Genomic DNA, 22,770 nt, shown 5'->3' on the forward strand with positions numbered 1-22,770 from the left:
GAAAGCATCTGGGCCTGGATTTTTTTCCTTTGGAAAAATTTTAAACTGTTAATTCAATTTATTTACTTGTTATAGGTCTCTTCAGATTTTTTGCTTATTCTTGAGTTAGTTTCAGTAATTGTATTCCTTATGATTTGTCCATTTCATCTAAGCTATTTAATATTTTTGGCATATAGTTCATAGTATTCCTATATGTGCTTTTAATTTTACTAGTGTAGTTTGTGGTGTTCCTCTTTCATAATTAATTTTAGTAGCATGTGTATTCTCTCTTTTTTACTTGGTCATTCTAGCTAAATGTCAATTTTGTTGCCACTTTCAAAAAAAAGTTTTGGTTTAATTGATTTTTTTCCATTTTCTGCTTTCTATTTCACTGCTTTCTATTTAATTTTTATAATTTTCATCATTCTGCTTATTTTGGGCTTAGTGTGCCTTTTTCTAGCTTCTTAAGGTAGAAGTGTAAGTTATTGATTTGAGGTCTTTACTGAGCAGGCATTTAAAGCTCTAAAGTTCCTTTCAAATACTGGGGTAGCTGCATCCTGTACATTTTTAAATTTCTGCGTTTTAAAATTTGTATTCACTTCTAAATATTTTTAAATTTCTTGTGATGTCTTGACTTCTGGGTTATTTAGAAATGTATTATTTGATTTCCAATTATTTGGGGATTCCCCAAATTACATTGTTCTTGATTTTTTATTTAATTCCCCTGTAGTAGTAGAACATACTTTGTATGATTTTCTCATTTTAAATTTTTTGAGACATTTTTATGGCCTAGTATGTAATCCTTTCTGAAAAATGTTCCCTGTGTGCTAGAAAAGAATATGTGTTCTGCTGTTGTTGGGCGGAATGTTTTGTAGGTGACAGGTCAAGTTGGGTGATAGTTTTCAAGCCTTCAATGTCTGTGCTGATTTTCTGTCTAGCCATACTATCAATTATTGAGAGATTAAAAGCCCTATTATTACTGGAGTGTCTATTTTTCCTTTCAGTTCTGTCAATTTTTGCTTCATGTTTTGGGGGCACTGCTATTAAGAAGACCTTTTATCATTATGAAAGATTCCTCTTTGTCTAGTTGTATTTCATCTGGTATTGGTGGAGCCACTCCAGCTCTCTTATACTTACTGTTTGTGTTGCAGATTTTTTTCTATACTTCGGTTTTCAACCCATTTGTGTTTTGAGTCTAAAGTGTATCTTACAGACAGCATGTAGTTAGAATGCTTTGTTTTTTTAAGTAGTGTGATCGTTTCTGCTTTTGTTTTTTTCATTTCTGCCTTTTGATTGGAGGGTTTACTCTGTTCACATTTTATATAATCATTGATAGTCAGATTTATATCCGCAATCATATGTCTCATTTCTTTTTTATTTCTTTGTTCATCTTTTTCTTCTGGAGTTAGTGGATATTTTCCAGAGTATCATTTGAATTCCTTTGTTAGTGTTTTAACTAGATTTTTGGGATTATTTTCTTTGCTCTAGGGAATACAGTATGTATCTTTGTCACATTGTACTTCAGATTAACCAGTTTAATTATGGTAAAATATAGAAACTTTGCTCCATTTCCTCCCCTAGCCTATCTGGTGGTATTATCATACATATTAAGTTTTTATATGTTAGAAGCCCAACAAGACCATTTTATATTCTTTATGCAATTGTATGTGTTTTACAACAAGTACAAGAGGAAAAAAAGGCTTACGCAGTCTTTTATACTTAACACATATGTTGATCTTTTATGGTGCTCCTCATTTCTTTTTGTGTAGTTGGGTTATGGGCTGGTTATTTTCTTTCAGTCGGATGGACTTTTAGGATTTCTCATAAGCAGGTTTGTCATAAATGAATTATTTTAATCTTTGTTTTTTGGGATTGTTTTTATTTTGCCTTTATTTTATTATTATTATTAGTTTAATGTTTATTTTTGAGAGAGAGAGAGAGAGAGAGAGAGCGAGCAGGGGAGGAGGGGTTGGGAGAGAGAAGGGGACACAGAATCTGAAGTCGGCTACAGGCTCTGAGTTGTCAGCACAGAGCCTGATGCAGGGCTTGAACCCACAGACTGTGAGATCATGACCTGAGCTGAAGTCGACCACTTAACCAACTGAGCCTCCCAGATGCCCCTGTTTTTGCCCTTATTTTTGAGGAATAGTTTTGCTGGACATAGAATTCTTTGTTACAGAAATTTTTTCATTCAGCACCTTGAATATGTTGTCTCTTGCTTTCTGACCTCAATTGTTTACAATGAGTTATTCTTTTTGTGCTGTCAAGACTTTCTCTGTCGTTGGCTTTCAATAATGGTACATCTAGGTGTGGATCTCTTTGTGTTTTTTCTGCTTTGGATTCATTAAACTTGAATCTATGGATGAATATTTTTTCAAAAGTTTCGTAAGTTTTGACCATAATTTCTTCAAATATTTTTTCTGTTCTCCTTCTCTGTTCCTTTTTGGACGTCGCATTACACGTAGATTGGATGCTTGATGGTGTCCCATAAATCTCGGAGGCTCTGTTCATTTTTTTTAAATTCTTTTTTTCTGTTCTTCAGAATTGGTAATTTCTATTAATATATCTCCAAGTTCACGGACTCTTCTGTCATCTCAAATCTGCTTTTGAGCTCTGTTAGTGAATTTTTAATTTTGGTTGTAGTTTCCAACTCTTGAATTATATTTTTCGTCTCCAGAATTTCCATATTTTCCTATTTTTTAAAATAGTGCCTGTATCTTTATTGAGATTGCTCAGTTTTTGAGTTACAGTTGTCATACTCTCCTTTAATTCTTTAAACTTGGTTTCTTTAATTGCAGATAAAATTAAATTTTAGATAGAAGATGATATCTAAACTGTGTGTTAAATCCTAAAATGATATTTGTTGTATTTCTAAATTATGTTCAATAATTCTCATCTATATTTCATGATGTGCGTGAATGTAATTGCTAATAAATGCTAAATTTCATCTGATAGTTTTTATTTAAACATAACTAACAATTTACTTAAAATTACTAATGTTTATTGATACATAGGATCAGTGTACAATTGGAAAGATATGCCGTTATCTGAAACCTTGGCTCAGTTTCTGAACTGATTATACAGTATAACATATATTTGCTTGTCCATATTTTTTATAGTTAACCAGTTCTCTCATGGTTAAGTACTAATGGGTAGAAAAAAATGGAAGAAGCCTAAAAGAGCGATATGTGTGAGAATGGTTACAAAATATCAAAATGTTCCTATCAGCCAGCACATTTAATAATAATAATATTGGGGCGCCTGGGTGGCGCAGTCGGTTAAGCGTCCGACTTCAGCCAGGTCACGATCTCGCGGTCCGTGAGTTCGAGCCCCGCGTCAGGCTCTGGGCTGATGGCTCGGAGCCTGGAGCCTGTTTCCGATTCTGTGTCTCCCTCTCTCTCTGCCCCTCCCCCGTTCATGCTATGTCTCTCTCTGTCCCAAAAATAAATAAAAAACGTTGAAAAAAAAATTAAAAAAAAATAATATTAATTCATTTTAGGTCCTTGAAAGATTGCAGTAAACAAGATAAATGCAGTACTTGTTCTTATGGAACTTACATTTTAGTGGAGGAGACAAGCATTAAACATATAAACAAAAAAAGGGGGGCACCTGGGTGGCTCAGTTGGTTAAGCATCTAACTCTTGATTTGGGCTCAGGTCATGATCTCAGAGTTGTAACGTAGAGCCCCGTGTTGGGCACCGTGCTGGGCACGGGGCCTGCTTAAGATTCTCTCTCTCCCTCTCACTGTGCCCCTTCCTTGCTCGTGTGCACGCTGTTTCTCAAAAACAAAAAAACAAGAAGCAAAGACATATAAACGAGTAGGATAATTTTTATAAATATAATGAAGAAACAAAATAGGGTAATGTGATATCAAATAGAGACTGATAGGGAAGCTACATGGAATTGGAATATAATTGGAAGGGGGGGGAATCATGATGGAAATGTCTTTGTGAAGGGGTGGGACTTGAGGTGATATCTGCATGATAAGTGAGGAAGATTCTGTCTGTGGATGATCTGAAAGAACCTGTAATCTGAGAATAGGAGGTGCATAAGCTTAGTGTGTTATAGGAACAGGGCCACTGTAGTTGGAGCTCAGCAAGCCAGTGAAGAAGAGATGAGAGATGAATGAGGTCAGAGAATTGGGGTGGGCTAGCCCTGGGTTGATCTTTACATAGACCATGTTGAGTTTAGATTTTTTCCTTTTTTTTTTTTTTTTTAAGTTTATTTATTTATTTTGAGAGAGAGAGAGCAAGCGGGTTATCGGGGAAGGGTCAGAGAGAGAGGGAAAGAGAGAGAATCCCAAGCACTGGCAGTGCAGAGTCCGACCCAGGGCTCGAACTCACAAACAGTGAAATCATGACCTGAGCCAAAACCCAAAGTCAGACGTTTAACTAACTGAGCCACACAGGTACCCCTAGGTTTTTTTTTTTCTACATGTGGTGGGAACCCACTGGAGAAATACTTCAGTGACCTTCATTCTGGATGAAGGAGTTAATTGACAGCCCGGTTGTAACTTTATTCTTTAACAGTTTTTGACTGTGAGTAAACATATGTAGAATTTTCTCTAAATGATTTTAGCTTCATAAAGAACAGCAGGGAAAATAGCTTTCCAGATGTTTCTTAGTTGAAATTTAGCTACCTAAAACTAAAATAAAATACCATATCTATGAAACTTTAAATTTGTAATACAATTATAACAATGGCAGGCATTCTTATAACAATTTTAATTAATTCATGTTAGTATTATAAAATTAGACTTTCAACTGTTCATAATTATAGGCAAAAAATATACAGATAACATGATGTAGTTAGTTGTTTGATGACTGACTTTCTAAATAATTCGGTATATAACTTTTCCCCCCCTACTTCACTAGCAAAAACAGTTGATTATTTTTGTTTGGCTAACTAATATTAACACAAAATAATTATGACCTCAAATTACTTCAGATTAAACAGTGTGGCGTATAGTCCTCCAAAGTTTTATGTGAATGACATTTTTGAAGATAAACTACCTCTTCAAAGTACCACTATTGGTTATTAAAAAAAAGTGAGCTATAGTTTTTATAAAGTGAATAGTAGCCTTCAATATCTCTAATATTTCCCTTTATAATTGTCATGTATTTTTTGATATTTAAAATGCACTTTTCTGTAATATTTAAGATATACATTTTTAGTACAGTAAAACTTTGGATTGTGAGTAACTTGTTCTGCGAGTGTTCTGCAAGATGAACAAATATTTCTGATAAATTTTAACTTGATAAACAAGCGATGTCTTGCAATAGGAGTAGTATGGGATGCCGAACATCACGTGATCACAACTGAGCCAATGTTTCTTCTCTCTCTCTTTCTCTCCTTCTCTCTCTGTGTCCCTCCCTTGCTTGCTCTCTCTCTCTCTCTCTCTCTCTCACTGCAGAATTGTGGGTGATTGTCTGCCATGTTCAGATGCTTCAGTCTCAGGCCATGGTGTTTGGTAGAAATCAGTGATTTTTCAGAATGTTGGAAAGTGCCCACAACTGGCACTAGTGTATTTTTTTGTCATTTCAAAGCACCTATGGACAGTCCTTTGCTTTCCCATACAAGAGTAAGCTTGGGAATACTTTGCTTCATTCTAGGTCAGGCTGCCTGCAGATATAGAACCTGTCCTCTGCTGCCTTATTGCCAGTTACATTAAATACAGTGTATGACCAGGGTTTATTAATACTGCACCGTAGTCAACATCCATGTGAGTGTATACAAGGGCCCCCATGCAGAAAAAGATTCCACTGAGCCAATAGAGAGCAGTGATTCCATTAGTGATAGCAGTGAAAGTTGTCCTACACAGTAGCCCTCCTCTCTCGTCTCCCTTGCACCAGCCACAAAGATTTTCAAGGGTAAGTGCAGGTTAATCTGTTTATTATTTTTTTTATGTTTTGTGTTTTCTTTATTGTTTTATGTTACAGTATCATCGTCATTTTTATATGAATAGTTTTGGGTTATGGAACGAATCATCTGAATTTCCATTATTTCTTATGGGAAATTTGCTTTGGTATACAAGTGCTTTGGATTACAAGCATGTTTCCAGAATGAATTATGCTCCAAACCAAGGTTTTACTGTATTGAAAATGTATTGAAAATATATTTCAAATAAGCTAACTATATAAAAAAAAACCTCAGATATGCCATAATTTGGAAGGTATTTTTAAATTACTCTAATTTTGTGTTAATAATTGACTTACAGTGTGTATCTGAATGTTTATTTCTTCGCCCCTTTAATCACTATCCACTTACTCTGACTATATTCAGTATTGTATATATAGTTGTTAAAAGGTGCTCACTTTTTTCCCAAAATGATTTAAAGTGGCTTAACAAAGGACACATGTGTGTATGTATTAGAGATAGTAAAATAGAAAAAGGAAGCCAAGAACAAGAAAAGTTGAGTTGGGAGTTAAAATTGTTGTCTGTTATGTGCTACGCACTATTTCTGAGAGATATATATGCAATGTTGATTAAAATAGCTATGGCTCAGCTCTAATGGAGCTTTTATTCTAGTTTGTGTTGGTAAGGTGGGTAGAAAGATTTGCAATAAGCATGTAAGAAAATACCTTCACCTTTTACTTCATTATAGGGAGGTGACAAAAAGATGACTTGGGACAGGATAAAATCCGGACAATTAGAAAACATTCTTTAGTATCCTTGATATGATTCATTTAAAATAGAATAAAGTGGGGGTGCCTGGGTGGCTCAGTCGGTTGAGCGTCCCACTTTGGCTCAGGTCATGATCTCGCAGTTTGTGGGTTCAAGCCCCACGTGGGGCTCTGTGCTGACAGCCTAGAGCCTGGAGCCTGCTTTGGATTCTTTGTCTCCTTTTCTCTGTGCTCCTCCACTCACGCTCTGTCTCTCTCTCTCTCACAAATAAGTAAGCACTAAAAAATTAAAAAAATAAAATAGAATAAAGCTAATTTGTTTTGGTTCCCAAGTTAGCATATGTTAATTTGCATTATTTTGGGGATTATAAATTTGGCCAAAGAACAGAACCAAAAAATTTCTCTAATCCAGTAATTTATAATGGTCTATAGTTTTCTACTTAGCCATAATTAGCGATAATAAGAAAACTTAGAGGGACATTGTGGTAGATTGATTATAGGGTTAAACTTTATAAATAATGTAAGACAAGGGATGCCTGGGCATCTCAGCCAGTTGAGTGTTGGACACTGGCTCAGGTCATGATCTTGCGGTTCGTGGTTTTGAGTCCCTGCTTCAGGCTCTGTGCTGACAGCTCAGAGCCTGGAGTCTGCTTCAGATTCTGTGTCTCCCTCTTTCTCTGCCCCTCCCCCACTTGCACTCTGTCTCTCTCTCTCTCAAAAATTTAAAAAAAAAATTTTTTTTAGGGGCGCCTGGGTGGCTCAGTCGATTGACTGTCTGACTTCGGCTCAGGTCATGATATCACAGTTCATGAGTTCGAGCCCTGTGTCAGGCTCTGTGCTGACAGCTCAGAGCCTGGAGCCTGCTTCAGATTCTGTCTCCCTCTCTCTGCCCCTCTCCTGCTCATGCTCTGTCTCTCTCTTTCTGAAAACTGAACATTAAAAAATAATTAAAAATGTAAGAAAAAAGTTAAATTCATGAATTAGGGATAAAACAAGCAAATAATATAGTGATTTCAGAATAAATATTAAACCTCAGAATCTTTTGGATTCTTATCTATACTTGAAGGCCAAAGTTTCAATGTTTTCATGAACAAACTGCCCGATTTGAGTAATGTTATATATAATCTTGCAGTGGATACCATTTAGATACATGAATTAAAAAATAGGTTTTCCTTATAAATCTCAATTCTATGTTAAACATATACCATTCTAAATCTAAATTTAATGATTATCTTAATTTTAGGTGATAATTAGTAAGAAATAGAAAGTATATTCATTTTAAAAGGATTAGTGAATTGTTTCCTCTTTCTTTTTCGTTCTCTAATAGTGTGCTTAAATAAACTTCCAGGGCAAGCTCATGTTTTATTTCATAATCTGGATGAGTTGAGAATGTTCCAGGAACTCTGCCTTCATGAATTTTTACTTAATTTTTGGAAGTGGAGATGCTATTCTATGTCCTATCCAAGCATTTAAACTCAATCATAATATCATTCTATAATAAAATAATCCTCCCATATCTTTTACAGGAGAAAGGTGGGGTTTATGTCCTCTTCATTCCAGATCATTATGGTTTTTATCCTCCTCTAAAGTTGCTGCTGGGGGGCGCCTGGGTGGCTCAGTCGGTTGAGCGGCCGACTTCGGCTCAGGTCACGATCTCACAGTCTGTGAGTTCGAGCCCCGCGTCGGGCTCTGTGCTGACCGCTCAGAGCTTGGAGCCTGTTTCAGATTCTGTGTCTCCCTCTCTCTCTGACCCTCCCCCGTTCATGCTCTGTCTCTGTCTCAAAAATAAATAAACGTTAAAAAAAAAAATTAAAAAAAAAAGTTGCTGCTGGGTTAAAGATTAAGTTTTAAGTTGAAGTTTTACATTACTATAAACTTTCTGTAGTCCTCCTCATCATTATCAAGTGATCTTTATGAAGTCTTGCCATCATACTGGAGACTAATACCACTGTAATAATCATGTTAGCCGTGAAGTAGTTTCTGTTATTTTTTTCCTTTTTACAGATGAGTCTGAGACTTTAAGAAGTTAAATAACTTTAACATAGTAGGTCTGAGACTACTCTCCTTAGAAAGATCTGTTTGCAAGGTTGGCTCATAGCTGACATCTGGGAACTTGACTCTCAGAGCGTTTCCAGTAACTGATAAAGATGATTCACTGTGCCTAGACTGTTTGTGCAAACAATATGGTTTATGTTGAACATGTGCTTTCCTCCTAGGGGTCTAGAATTTGAGTATACCTGAGGTAGAGGGTGCCCATGTGAGCAACCCTCAATAAAACTTTGGGTGCTGAGTCTCTGATGGGCTTCTCTGGACAGAAACATTGCATATGTACGTTGGTGTATTTAGTATATCCATGAATACAACTATATGCTGAGATATGTGAGACTCCTGATATACCTCTGCAAGACTAAAAGAAATTCTGCTCTGCAGAATCTAAAGATTTGTGTTTTAACCTCTGGGGATGAAGTGTATTTACCTTTGCTTGGTGATTAGAGTCCTAGGTACAATGGAAGAGATGATATTTAGTCCTTCAAATAAAAATAAGCATGCATTTGTTCATACATCCATTCATTATGCATCCTATAGGCCCATATGTACCCATGTTCCAGGCCCTGAGGAGGGAGCTGTAAACCTTACTTAGCATAATTAGGTAACCTTGTAAATAGTTTAGGCCTCAAAGTGAGAGTAGGTGTACTTTTTCCCCTAGTTGCATCTGCAGGCAGCTTATTGATTGATTTATAAATTTTTATTTTTAAATAACCTCTACACCCAGCATGGGGCTCAAATTTATAACCCTGAGATCAAGAGTCACATGCTCCACCTGCTGAGCCAGCCAGGTGCCCTTGTAGGGGCCTTTTTATTTAGCATTACGAAAATGTTTATACTTTGGTTCCAGGTTCTTTTACTTGAAATATGGGTAAACTTGAATCAGCATATAAGGCTTATATCTGAGAATCTTTGTTTGCTGATAATTCAGAATTCCAGGCCAACATTTCTTTCTAAAAACAAACTCAACCCTGAAGAGAGCAAAGTAGAAAAAATTTCTAATGCTGTCACTTTCTCCCTAAGGTCTATAGAATTTATATGAGAGGATTTATGAGTTAAAGAATTCATCTTCCTGCCCTCCCCCCCCCGCCCCCGCTTTTTTGGAAAAGAGAAAAAAAAAATCTACTTATGTAGACAAGATATGTGTAGCATCCACTTAACGTGTTTTAAGCCTTTTAATTAGCCCATGTTATAAGCCAATTAAGAAAGTAGATAGAAAAATCTCCCAGGGTGGGGTGGGAAAGATGCTCTGTGATTCTTTCATAGTTTTAGTAAAACAAAACCAAAAATACTTGTATAATCATAAGGCAGAAAAACTTAAGATTCTGGAGCCCTACTACTTAGGTTGATATTGTGACTCACTGGCCTCTTGCTTGACCTTGGATAAGTTATTTGAATTTCCTCATGTCTCAAGTCTTCCCCAATATAAAATGGGACTGATAATACCTGTTTTGTAGGATTGTATCGATTAAATCAATTGATAATATAATGAATTTAAAATAATGCCTGGCATGACGTAAGTGCTGTATGAATGTTACCTGTAATTATCCCATTATTGTTTGGAAAATGAAGGAAAAAATACCCTAAACTAAGCTAGTTGTTGACTTTCGTCCAGGATAAATTCACTTTAATGGATTCATATCCTATCAAATCAGAATATTAAAAAGATTCTTGTATAAGGCAGTTTTATTTCCTTTTTAAATCATGAAAGTGCAGAAGTTGGCTAAGGTTTTAGAATTATTTGCACTAAGTTAGGATCGCAGTTGCTAGGCTGGCAATTTGTCCCTCCTTAAAAAAGGAAAATTCCTTTTTTGCTTTCTGGAATAGAACCTGACTAGATTTTAGGCTTTCTTTGCACAAAGCCCGACGCGGGCTCGAACTCACGAACCGTGACATCATGACCTTAGCCGAAGTTGGAGGCTTAACTGACTGAGCCACCCAGGTGCCCCTGAAACAAGTCTTTTAAGACTTTTATGTATCTCTTTTTGATATACAAGGGGCTATTGTGACCAGACTTGAGACTTTTCAAACATCTGAGCAAAGTCAGGACATAAGCCATGACTTTGATTGTTACTTTTTCCCTAACTAAACCTCCTAGTACCTGTCCTTTTTTCTGGTTCTTATTTGATTTGGAAATTGGCTAAACACATTTATTCCCACAATTTACTATTTCTTACAAATAGTTCATGAAGTAAATCTGGGAATGAATAGTCATATAAGTTTAAGGTTATTGATAAATAATCAGATCTTTGTTGCTTATCTTCAGCCTCAAGATAGGTTGGATTGTAAAATGTGCTTCCTTCATATACTTATTCTGACCCTTATTATTGCTGCCCTAGAATTTGAGCATTGTGCAAAATGGTAGCAGATTAGGAGGATAATAATATTAAAGGAGTGTAGCTAGGCAGCAATATCATTTTTATTTCCAGTGGTGACTGTAGGCAGCTAAGTCAGGTTGATTTTGTCTTGTCTCTTTACTCATCAATTCTTTAAATAACTGTGAAGTTTGATTATTCAGAGTATGTGTATTTTTTTTATTAAGATATCTGTATTCAGAGTGTTTTTAGATGATACTTCTCTGTTAGAGTTTAATCATCATAAAATAGGTTGAACAAGTTAACATTAATTAGGTTATGTCCAGGAATCTGGCCATTGTAATTATTTTGTTGAAGAAACCAACAAAACATGCTTGTAAGAAAAGCATCAAAATATCTTATATGGAATTTAGATGAAGTCACAGATTATCGAAATTCACTCCTTATCTATATATCATTCATATATATTTCACATGAGAATCTATAAGATTAAGAACATGTATCTTAATTGGATAACAATGTCAGGGCCATGAGTAAATGAGGATGTTAAGATACTGTTATCCATGGTGTGGGACTCTTGAAATGCAAAACTGCTTTTATGGTTGGCAAGTTATTTCACTGGGTTTTTCAATTAGCGTCTTCCGTGTGTTTTTTCTTCTGTAAAATGAGCACTAAGATCTCTTCCAGATTAAAAGGGCTTTTCTGCAATTTCTTTTATCCTATAAATTTCTAACATCCAATTTTAAATATCTGGATCAATCACCTTGCCCTAAAGTAGGTCCCATGACATGAACTGTTGCTGCCAAAATTATTTCTGGTTCTGACTTACGGGCCCGAATATTTCTAAACTGTATACTCCTTAGACTTAGTTCCCTCAAAATGATCTCATTCCCATTTTCACAAGGGAATCTTTTTAAAAGATTCATTAGTTTATTTTTTATCCCTTTATTTTTAAGAGTTTGTTTGTTTTTAAGTAATCTCTATACCCAACATGGTGCTCAAACTCACAACCCCAAGGCCAAGAGTTGCATGCTCTTCCAACTGAGCCACGCAGGTGCCTCTACTTTTTATCCCTTTAAAATGTTGTACTAAAAAAAAAAAATGCTGTACTATTTTTTTTGTTTTGTTTTTTAAAGTTAATTTCTTTATTTTAAGAGAGAGAGCAAGCCAAGGAGGGGCAGAGAGAGAGGGTAAGAGAGAATTGCAAGCAGGTTCCCCACTTTCAGAGCAGAGTCTGACACGGGGTTCAGACTCAGGAACTGTGAGATCATAACCTGAGCCAAAACCAAGAGTTAGATACTCAACTGACTGAGCCACCCAGGCACCCCCTAATTTTTGTTTTAACAAATTATAAAAATGAACATCCCCGTTTTGCGTGAGGAACAATTAGCTTTTAGGAATTATCATCTATTCTGCTACTGCTTTATTCTTACGTGAAGCTTTAGCAATGTGATTCAGTTCTGACAGATTCTACAAAGACATAATAATAAATTGACATTCAATGTTCATAGTGTGCCAGACACTATATGTAAAGAATGAAAATATGGGCACCTGGGTTGCTCAGTGGGTTAAGCCTCTGACTCTTGATTTCAGCTCAGGTCATGATCTCAGGGTTTGTGAGTTTGAGCCCTGCACTGTGCTTGGGATTCTCTCTCTTCTCTCTCTCTGCCCCTCTTCCCGCTCACATGTATCCGCATACACACTCACTCTCCTTCTCTCTCAAAGTAAATAAATAAACTGGGGTGCCTGGGTGGCTCAGTCGGTTGAGTGTCGGACTTCAGCTCAGGTCGCGATCTCACGGACCGTGAGTTCGAGCCCCGCGTCGGGCTCTGGGCTGATGGCTCGGAGCCTGGAGCCTGTTTCCGATTCTGTGTCTCCCTCTCTCTCTGCCCCTCCCCCGTTCATGCTCTGTCACTCTCTGTCTCAAAAATAAATAAACGTTAAAAAAAAAAAGTAAATAAATAAACATTAAAAAAAGAAGCAATTAGATCAGAAGCAATTAACATAACCTGTTAAAATGAAAAAAAGAGAATTTGCCAGAGGATTAGTAAATATTTTATCAAATTGCATGACATATTTAAAGGGAACCAATTGAGTTTTTCACACTTTGGATGGGAAACTAATAAAATTAATATGGTTTTAAACCCCCTTCCTTGGACCCCAGTTATATAAAATCATATGAATCATAGTCCTTGATTCACGACATACTTAAATAATTAGCCCAAGCATAACTTTTTGTTTATGAAACACACAAGAATCCATAATTCAACATGAAAACTGGAACCTTAACAAGAATTCACATCACATTTACTCATGTGTATATTAATGTAGATTGTATAAAAATCTTTAATAGAATTTTTAAAGTTTATTTATTTTGAGAGAGAATGAGAGTGAGAGTGTGAGTGGGGGAGGGGCAGAGAGAGAGGGAAAGAGAGAATCCCAAGCAGGATCCATGCTGTCAGCCCAGAGCTTGACAGGGGCTTGATCTCCTGAACCATGAGATCATGTGCTGAGCCAAAACCGAGTGGGATGCTCAACCAACTGAGCCACCCAGGCGCCCCTAAAGGCCATCTTTATATCTGTTTTTGTAAATTGTATATTTATGTGTTTTCTTTATTTTTTTCTTTGTTTTTTTGGTCCTTTATTCCTCTATTTTAAGCATTCTTTGTATATTAGTTATACTAGCCTGTTGTAATATAATATCCTATTTCTAATATTATAGTTGTAGTGTTCCTTGTTTTTGTACTTTATATCAAGTCATACACTTAAACAATTTTTTTGATGAGAGTGTGATTTGTACTCTAAGGAACTAAATTATAGTTTGAGCAGAGATTTCCTGAGTGATACTTAAGTTTTTATCATTTTTCACAGTTTCTTTTCAATCCTGAGACTAGCATTTATTATTCAAAGTTCTTTCTCTTCTTATTGCTGTGCCCATATCCATCTGGCTTAAAGTATCAGAGCAAATGGTGGTTCCTTTCTGAAGTCTCTCCAGAACTCTCCAAGGTCGACTTGGATTTTTTTTTTTTTTTTTTTTTTTTTTATGTTTCCACTATACTTTGTAGTTTCTTTAATGGCATTTACGTGATTGTAATTGTTTCTGTATTATTGAAAGAACTGGTGTAGTAAGAGATAAGAAAGAGGTTACTGAGTTGTGGGGAAAAAGTTGTCCTTGAGGGATAGGTGGAATTTGAGTAACCGAAGAAGAGGACCTTCCTGGTAAGAGAAGAGCACTAGCAGAGGGATAGGGATGGGGATGAGCATGGTATGTGAACAGTGAAGATACTTGTTTCATTGGAACGTGTTTGTTTATTCTTGTATTCATCACATCTTTACTGTGTATCTACTGTATGAAAGGCCCTGGTTAGGTGATATAAACCACAGATTTTTAAAACTTGTTACTTCGGGGGAAAGTAGTTCCAAGTAAGACTAGGAAGGTAAAGAGGAGCAGGGTTTTAGAGGGCACTGAGACAAAGGCATAGGTGTCGGGCTTGATACAGTTGATAGGAGGTGGCAGGTGAAGGATCCGCTGGAAGCTGTTATTTCCCTGATGTTTTTGTGAAGGAGGCACATGGTGTGGATGGGGAAGGAGAGTCCTAGAAAATGATATTGAGCCTATCATGATTTCATGCGTATGTGGAATTTAAGAAACAAAACAGATAAACATAGGGGAAGAGAAGGAAACATAAGGTAAAAAGAGAGAGGGAGGTAGACCGTAAGAGAGTCTTAAATACAGAGAACAAACTGGGGGGTTGCTGGAGGGGTGTTGGGTGGGGGGATGGGCTAAATGAGTGATGGGCATTAAGGAAGGCACTTGTTGGGATGAGCACTGGGTGTTATATGTAAGTGATGAATCACTAAGTTTACTCCTGGAACCATTATTACACTATATGTTAACTAACTTGGATTTAAATAATATTTAAAAATTAAAAAAAAATGATATTGAGCCTGAGGGGATGAGGGTACTTACAACTTGAGACCTGTACGACAACTAGGAATTGGCCAGATGGGCAAGCAAAAGGAAAGATGTTCACAGAAAGAGAGAAAAGAATATAGAGAACTATAAACAATTGTGGTTTAAGGTTAGATAAAGGGAGAAATGGAAGATGAGACTGGACAAGTGAGTGTGGATTAGATTTGTGATTTTCATACCTGAGCATATCAGAATGAACATTTCATAACTTCTGAGAAATAGACCTATACCCTTGCTTGTTCCTATTAAATCAGGATGTTTCCAGAGAGGCTGAGAGTTTCTCCCGTGATGAGAAACTATTGAAGAATTTTGAGAGGGGCTTAACATTATTCCATCTTGGATCATCCTGATATTGCAGTAGATGGAGTTGAAGGGTGGGAAAATTAGAGATGAGGAGGCAAATTCTGAGGCCATTAAAACAATACAGAGAAATGATAATAAGACCTCAGCTGTGGCAGAGGATATGAGATTATAGGAATGGGGTGAAGAGTGAGAAACTATGATAGTGTTGATGGAACTCTGTTTTTCAGGAACTCTGAACTTCAGGCACTCTTCATGTTAGATTGTTTGTGTGGGCGTTAGGGTAGCTTACTTAGCTAAGCACAGTTTCCTCTGTCAGGAAAACGTGTTTAGTTTGGGACATGTACTTCTCCTGCTGCACTTTTCCCTATCCCATTTAATGGCTATTCCTGTGTGCTCTGACTGCTATCTTTGGATTCATTCTTGATTCTTTATCTCACATCCACATCCAAATTGCTATTAAATCTTGTCCATTTACCTTTAGAATATATCCAACAGTTGGCCACTTTTCACTCTCTCCAGAACCTACCACTTTGGTCCTAACCACTATCATTTCTCACCTAAGTATTATAGTAGCTTCCTAACTGATCTCCCTGTTTCTGCCCTTGTCCCCTTGTCTGTTCTCAACCCAGCTTCTTTTTTTTTTTTTTTTAATTTTATTTTTTCTTTTTTTAAATTTACATCCAAATTAGTTAGCATATCGTGCAACAATGATTTCAGGAGTAGATTTCTTAGTGCCCCTTACCCATTTATCCCATCCCTCCTCCCACAACCCCTCCCGTAACCCTCAGTTTGTTCTCCATATTTATGAGTCTCTTCTGTTTTGTCCCCCTCCCTGTTTTTATATGATTTTTGTTTCCCTTCCCTTATGTTCATCTGTTTTGCCTCTTAAAGTCCTCATATGAACAAAGTCATATGATTTTTGTCTTTCTCTGACTAATTTCACTTAGCATAATATCCTCCAGTTCCATCCATGTAGTTGCAAATGGCAATCAACCCAGCTTCTTAATGATTCTTGTAATAATCAAGTCATCTCTCTGTATAAAACTCTCCTTCTCCCTGGAGTAAAAGTCACAGTCCTCAAAGAGGGCCTACATGGCCCCCTCCCCTTAACTCTCTATCATCTTCCGTTCTTTCTTCCTCTTGCTCATTTCACTCCAGCCATATTGGCCTCCTTGAACTAGTAAGGCATACTCCGCCCTGAAGATACTGCATTTCCCTTTCCTTCAACTACAGGACTCTTCCCCCAGTCCTTGTCACAGCTTACTTCCTACTTTCAGGTCTTTATTCATGTCAGTTTTCTAGTGAATTCTTTTTTGACCACCTAACTTGGAATTATAGTTCTCTTCCCTGCTGAGTATTCTTTCTCTTTGGTTCATTTGTCTCCTTAGCCTTTATCACTATCTATGTGCATGCTAAACATATTTTGTTTATTTTCATCTTTTCCTGCTGGAATTTAAGACCCATAAGAATGAGGACTTTTCCTTTATTCACCGCTACACCTCTAACCCTGAAAACTGATAATATAATAGGTGCTCAGTATTTACTGAACGACTGGATCAATTAATGGAGTGCCTGGGATATCCTGGAACAGATGCTTACTGTTTATTTACACCCTACTTAATTTCACAAAGAAGTAGAGGCAAGGAAGTGTCTAGTAGACAAACTGGAGCCCATAAAATAGTTTAGATTGGAAGAGAGATTTTCGTGAAGTCATAGCAGTATATGAGGTAGTAAGAAAGAGTATAAAGAATCAGAAGAAAATTAGGGATGAGATCCTGAAAACACCTCCACGTAAGGGCTGACCAGAGAGTAACACTGTTGTTTGACTTCACAAAGCAGGAACCCTGCTCCAGGCCCTGTGCTTTAGAGGTCCAAATCTAGCCTTTGTCCAGCTATAACCCTTCTGGTAGAATGAGGATTTGGTGGGCAGGGGTGGGGGAGGGGGAACGCGCAAGGGAACTAGTCCATCTGGTACCCATTTCTAGATTAAGCTCTGAGTATTTGAACCCCAGAATTCCCTGCCCATGTGGCCCTTCAAAAGCTTCTTTCCTGATTCTCTCCTCTCTTGACTGAACACATGTGTGGGGTTCTTTAGGCCCAAGGGATGACCAAGCTGCAGCTGTTTGCAGGCATGTGGCCAGAATTTGGACATGTGGGATGGGATGTCTACATGTGTGTGTATGTATATATGTGTGTGTGTGTGTGTGTATGTATATATATATATATATATAATGAGCATGGGAATCACTCATTCATATATATATGTGTGTGTATATATATATATATATATATATATACATACACACACACACACACACACATATATATATGAATGAGTGATTCCCATGCTCCTGTATAACTTCAGGGAGAATTCCAAATCAGAATTCCAAATCAACCTTTTAGGTTGTTATAGAAGTATTTATGTGAATATAGGAGGATAGAATAATAATTTACCAGCTTGTTAGCTTGATTTATAACTTTAAAATATTTAGGCATGTGGACTGTAGGCTTCCATTTGTACTCTTGCTCCGAGCCCCTTGAAAATTAGGGGTGGGCCTACAGAAGGGAATTGAAAAAGAGTAGCTAGAGAGGGAGAAGATAAATTCCAGATGGAGTTTCAAGGATGGAATGATCAATAGTATCAAATACTTCAGAGACATTAAGTCCTATGAAAACAGAAATGTATCCGTTGGATTTGAATGACAATTAGAGTTTAGAGTAAAACTTTCAGTTGGTGGTGATGGATGCCAAACCTCCATAAAAGGAGGAATACCTGAGGAATTAGGAAGTAGAGACAGAAGATAGATGTTTTTTTCTAGAACCATCTCTGAGAAAAGAAGGAACTAGAATAGTAGGTGGAGGGGTATGCAGAGTCATGGAGGAGGACTTTTCTATGTTTAAGATGAAAGAGTCTTACAGATGTTTAGATATTGAGGGAAAGGACCCAAAGTTAAGTAAGAGAAGGTTAAGGAAAAGGAGGGAATAATCGATGGAGCAAGGCCTAACATTTAGTGCATAGGTCCAGAGATTAGCCTTTGAAGGGAAGAGGGCTATTTGAGAAGGCTTGGGTTGTTTGGAAGTGTATGCAAGCTAAATTTGGAGGGTGAGAGAACAGGAAAGTGACTTATTAGGCAATATGATATATCATTAGTGTTGTTTTACAGTAGTTTTCTGGGTTAGTCTTTTTAAACTTGATTTTAAACTCCTGGGCATCAAGGGTTATACCTGCAGCCATGTGTTAAAATCCTATTGGTTTATTGAAATATAGCCCATAATATGAGGCATAGGCCACACATGTTGGATCTGTCATTATTCAGTAATTTGACACTTTAGTGGTGAATTAAAATTTTAAGTTTGATAAACACTTTTGATTCTCAATAGCCTAGAAATAACTTCTTTATTATGTCCATTATATGATGTGTGTTATCAGGATTTGCAGATGGTTTGTTGTAATAAGTACATATTGTCTGAATCATACCTGTTTTGAGCAAAATATTTTTAAATAGAATTATATTAATACTGTCTTTTTTCCCCCCAAATAGTAGTTCCAAAGAACTGCTGGTTTGTATTTTAGCTCTTGCCAAGTTGTGAAAATAGTGAAGGATGCTTAGACTACTTAACATTCAAATGGTAAGTAAACTTTATTTCTGCCAATATTACCTATATGTTAAGAAAAAAGAAATTGAAAATAGTTGTTACCTTATATGATAATAATGAGCTTTAGTGTGATGTATACTGTGGATTTTTACTAATTTTTGTTAAGATACATATATGTCCTATCCCATTTTCTGTTGATAAGATCAAAAAGAATACTCATAGTCCTGAATGAATCTTAGGAGGTAGGGTGAAATTTTTTTCCAGGTATTTCTTTTATTGTATAAATTTATAGAAATTCTTTATTATTTTATTTCCATATCTGTATGGTAGCAGTAGTCAAAATTAATGTAGGACATAATATTAATGGAATGATTTATTAGAAATACATGTTCATTTCTCTTTAAATATGCTTAATTTCTCTGAATTATTTAATTGTTATGTGAAAAAATTCTTTAAGAAGTAAATCTTACAAGGTGCCTGGGTGGTTCAGTTGGTTAAGCATCAGACTCTTGATCTCAGCTCAGGTCTTGATTTTAGGGTCTTGAGTTTGAGCCCTGCATTGGGCTTCACCTGGGCATGGAGTCTACTTTAAAAAAAAAAAACAAAAACAAACCTTTAATTTAACATACATAAAATCAAGTAAAATATAAGCTTTTAGAAATAATCTAAAGCATAAATCTGGATGATGTATATATTGACAGTCATCTCTACTAGGGGAAAAAAAGCTTGGATTATGTGTCCTTGAAACCATTAGCGATATTGAATATTTAACCAGTAGCAAAAAAAAATATTGATGAAAGAATGATAGAATGATAAAGTAATACTAAAGGCATTATAAGTGATTTACTACTTTATTTTTAAACTATTTGAAAGTATAAACAACTCAATTAATCTGTTTTTAGTCCTAGTAGAGTATTCAAAATGTGAACACAGAATAAGATTGCTACGATAAGCAAAAGACAAGTCTAATTATATTATTTAGGTAAATAAACCAAATGAGCCAAAGAAGAAGAATGAAATATTTGCAAACCAGTAAATCTTTTAATTTGTTAAACAGGAATATAATTTTACTTTATTTTGTATATTTTGTTACCAACGCATAAAAGGTTTTAAAAATGTCTACTAAAATATTTCAGGAATAAAAGTACATCTTCATAAAAGGAGAAAGTTATAACATTTTCTCTCTTAAAATAAGAAACAAATATCATAAGGTCATCCATGTGCAATAGCTTGGTTGTAATAGATTGCTTATGAGCTTGACTTTTCTGAGAAGTAGAATGCTCATTACTGCCCTCTTTTGACACAGGGCTGTATAAGCCAAGTTCCTTTTTCTTAGTTTACAAAAATGTCAAAGATTAGATTGTAAAATAGGTTGTGCTTTATATCCTTCCTGTATATTTTTAATAATTTTTTCAAATTCTTCCTCTTTTTAGGCTCTCTGGTTAATCATCTTTAGAAGACTGGATTTCTGGATATCTACTTCACTTCATGTTTATTGACTTTTAAAACATGATAATGCAAATCTATAGCATTGGCAATCATCCATGAACCTTTACATTATATTGGTTAATAGCGTTTGAAGCTTCCTCAGGGAATAAACAATGACATCAGCAGTGGTTGACAGTGGAGGTTCTGTTTTGGAGCTTTCCAGCAATGGAGTAGAAAATCAAGAGGTTAGGCATCCAATGTATATTACATTTCTGTTTTGTTCATAGAAATCAATGCGTGAAATAATTTTGAAATTAATGGGAAACAGGTATTTGAGGGTATAAATGTACAATGCGTGAAACTGTACATGTATGTGTCATGTGCCCTTATATAATTTAGGTAATAGAAGGTTGAGATAATTACTGCCAGGCTCACCTCAGTTGTTGGAACATGCATATATTGTAATGAACTGTGAGGAAGAAATTGAAAGAAAGAACACAAAGTATTAGAGATAGCTTTTAATTCCTGATAAAATCCATTGTTTTGGATTACAGAATTTATAGATATATAATGTACCTAAATACATAAATTAAATTCATCTTAAATTAGAATTTTGTATTTCCTTTAGTTGTCATCTTTGCTTCCTTTGTTATTCTATCATTTCTAATTCAGCAGGGGGATCTATTATATTTTAATCCTATATGTATACTTAAGAATTTGGATGATTTGTAAATCAGAAAAGAAAGGTTTTGAAATTTTATACATATAGAACTCTGTAGCATATTTGGTTATTTTCTTGTTACGATAACATTAAAGAACAGGAGATAGGAGTAGAAAAATTACAGTACCAGAAACATATGGACTTCCATGGCCTGGCTTCTGGTCCCACCATTCACTAAAGACTGAATACTGAAAAGGATCTAAATTATAATTTGTCACAATATTTGGTCAGAGATGAGGTGGACAAATGGAGAGTTGACTGTCTTTAAAAAATCTGTTTTCTCTGTATGCTATGAAAGATATTGCTGTTACTGGTCCTTAGTAGCAGCATAGTGGTGTAGTGATGGGACCAAGAAACAAGTTAGGATATCAGGCTGTGTGTTCTAGAGTCTGCCTCTTTTTCTTGCTTGTTTGTGTCTGTTTAGTCTTCCAAGGTAGCTATGGTTAAATTCAGTGGGAAGGGGATAAAATGAAGGTACTGCTTTTCCTTTGTTCTCAGTGGACTTGGTAACCAGAATGTTCCTGTTATATTTGAATCTAAAACTGGTTCAAAGCCCATTAAGAGAAGCCCCAGCTACCAGAACAATCGATGTCTACTTCTTCCTTGAAGATTCACTTTCTGTATGATCACTTCTAGGTGTGATTCACCAAAGAGTTCAGGGACTCGGGGGACTTCCATCCCCTCCACATCACCCAGGCCAACTATTGCTTCTTTTTACAATGCTTTCCCTTTGTTGTATAGTCTTCCTTTGTTATGTTTAACCCTAAGAAGGGAGCCACCAAGAACAATAGGCAGAATATATTTACCTTGTGCTGGTTTGGTATCATTATTATTTGGGAAAAAGAGTACAACAGTTTGTTTCTGGAAGACTCTTTATTTTTCTTCTTTTACATGGAACCCAGGCGTTCATGGCCTGGAGAACTGATTATTATGGAAGAAAGAATCTGATAAGTGAAATCATTTTGCCAAGGCATTACTAATGATTTATGTGGTAGCGTTATGGGTAGTCACAGGCATTTTAGGTAATACGGCACCAGAAAGGGGGAAATTATTCTTGGGGAACTTTTTCTTCAAATTATGCTATGTAGAAACCCACTTACTTTCATTCATTTGTTCCTTCAGCAAATATTAATTGACCACTTACTGCCAATTGTCAAGTATGTTTCTAGGCACTGGGAATAAAATATGTCAGAATGGCTATAAAGAATAAGTCAGGGCTAGATTTTAGTAAACAAAGAGATGTGCTTTGTACTTGGATAGGAGAATGGAAAGAGTCAATATTGTGGAGGATGACAGTTTCTTCCAGTTAATCTATATATTCCACCTCTATAAAATGTTAGGGCAAGTTTGGGGGGAAATTGATTATATGACCTAAAGATTGTATGGAAGAGTATACATTCAGGAATAGCCAGAGCAGTTTTCTGAAACAGAAATGTAGAACAGGTAAGTCTCATAGAAATGAGAATTAATGCAGGAAAAAATTAAAAGAGGATTTAAATAGAGTTAAAAAAAATTGTTTTTTGATGTTTATTTATTTTTGAAGGAGAGAGAGAGCGTGAGCATGGGAGGGGAGCAGAGAGAGGGAGACACAGAATCCGAAGCAGGCTCCAGGCTCTGAGCTGTCAGCACAGAGCCCGATGCGGGGCTCAAACCCGTAAACCATGGGATCATGACCTGAGCCGAAGTTGGAGGCTTAACCGACTCAGCCACCCAGGAGCCCCTAAACAGAGTTTTTAAAACACAGCAAATACAGTTTTAGAGAGCATCTTCTTTCAGACAAACAAA

The 22,770-nt window shown here is 36.1% G+C and overlaps 1 protein-coding gene across 9 annotated transcripts in view; it reads left to right on the forward strand.

Moving 5' to 3' along the window:
• The window catches only part of ELF2 (E74 like ETS transcription factor 2), a 95,193-nt gene that overhangs the window by 10,252 nt on the left and 62,171 nt on the right, over positions 1-22,770 (forward strand). For 8 of the 9 annotated variants that reach the window (XM_058721340.1, XM_058721344.1, XM_058721346.1 and 5 more), the window contains exons 2-3: positions 18,782-18,869; positions 20,270-20,509. The exons of the other annotated variant lie outside the window; for it this stretch is intronic. In XM_058721340.1, the coding sequence (XP_058577323.1) occupies positions 20,438-20,509 (72 nt within the window). In that variant the 5' untranslated portion in view covers positions 18,782-18,869; positions 20,270-20,437. The remainder of the gene's footprint in view (positions 1-18,781; positions 18,870-20,269; positions 20,510-22,770) is intronic. 9 annotated transcript variants of the gene reach the window in all.

Source organism: Neofelis nebulosa, chromosome 3 (genome assembly GCF_028018385.1).
Source record: "Neofelis nebulosa isolate mNeoNeb1 chromosome 3, mNeoNeb1.pri, whole genome shotgun sequence".
In the NCBI taxonomy this organism is placed as follows: Eukaryota; Metazoa; Chordata; class Mammalia; order Carnivora; family Felidae; genus Neofelis; species Neofelis nebulosa.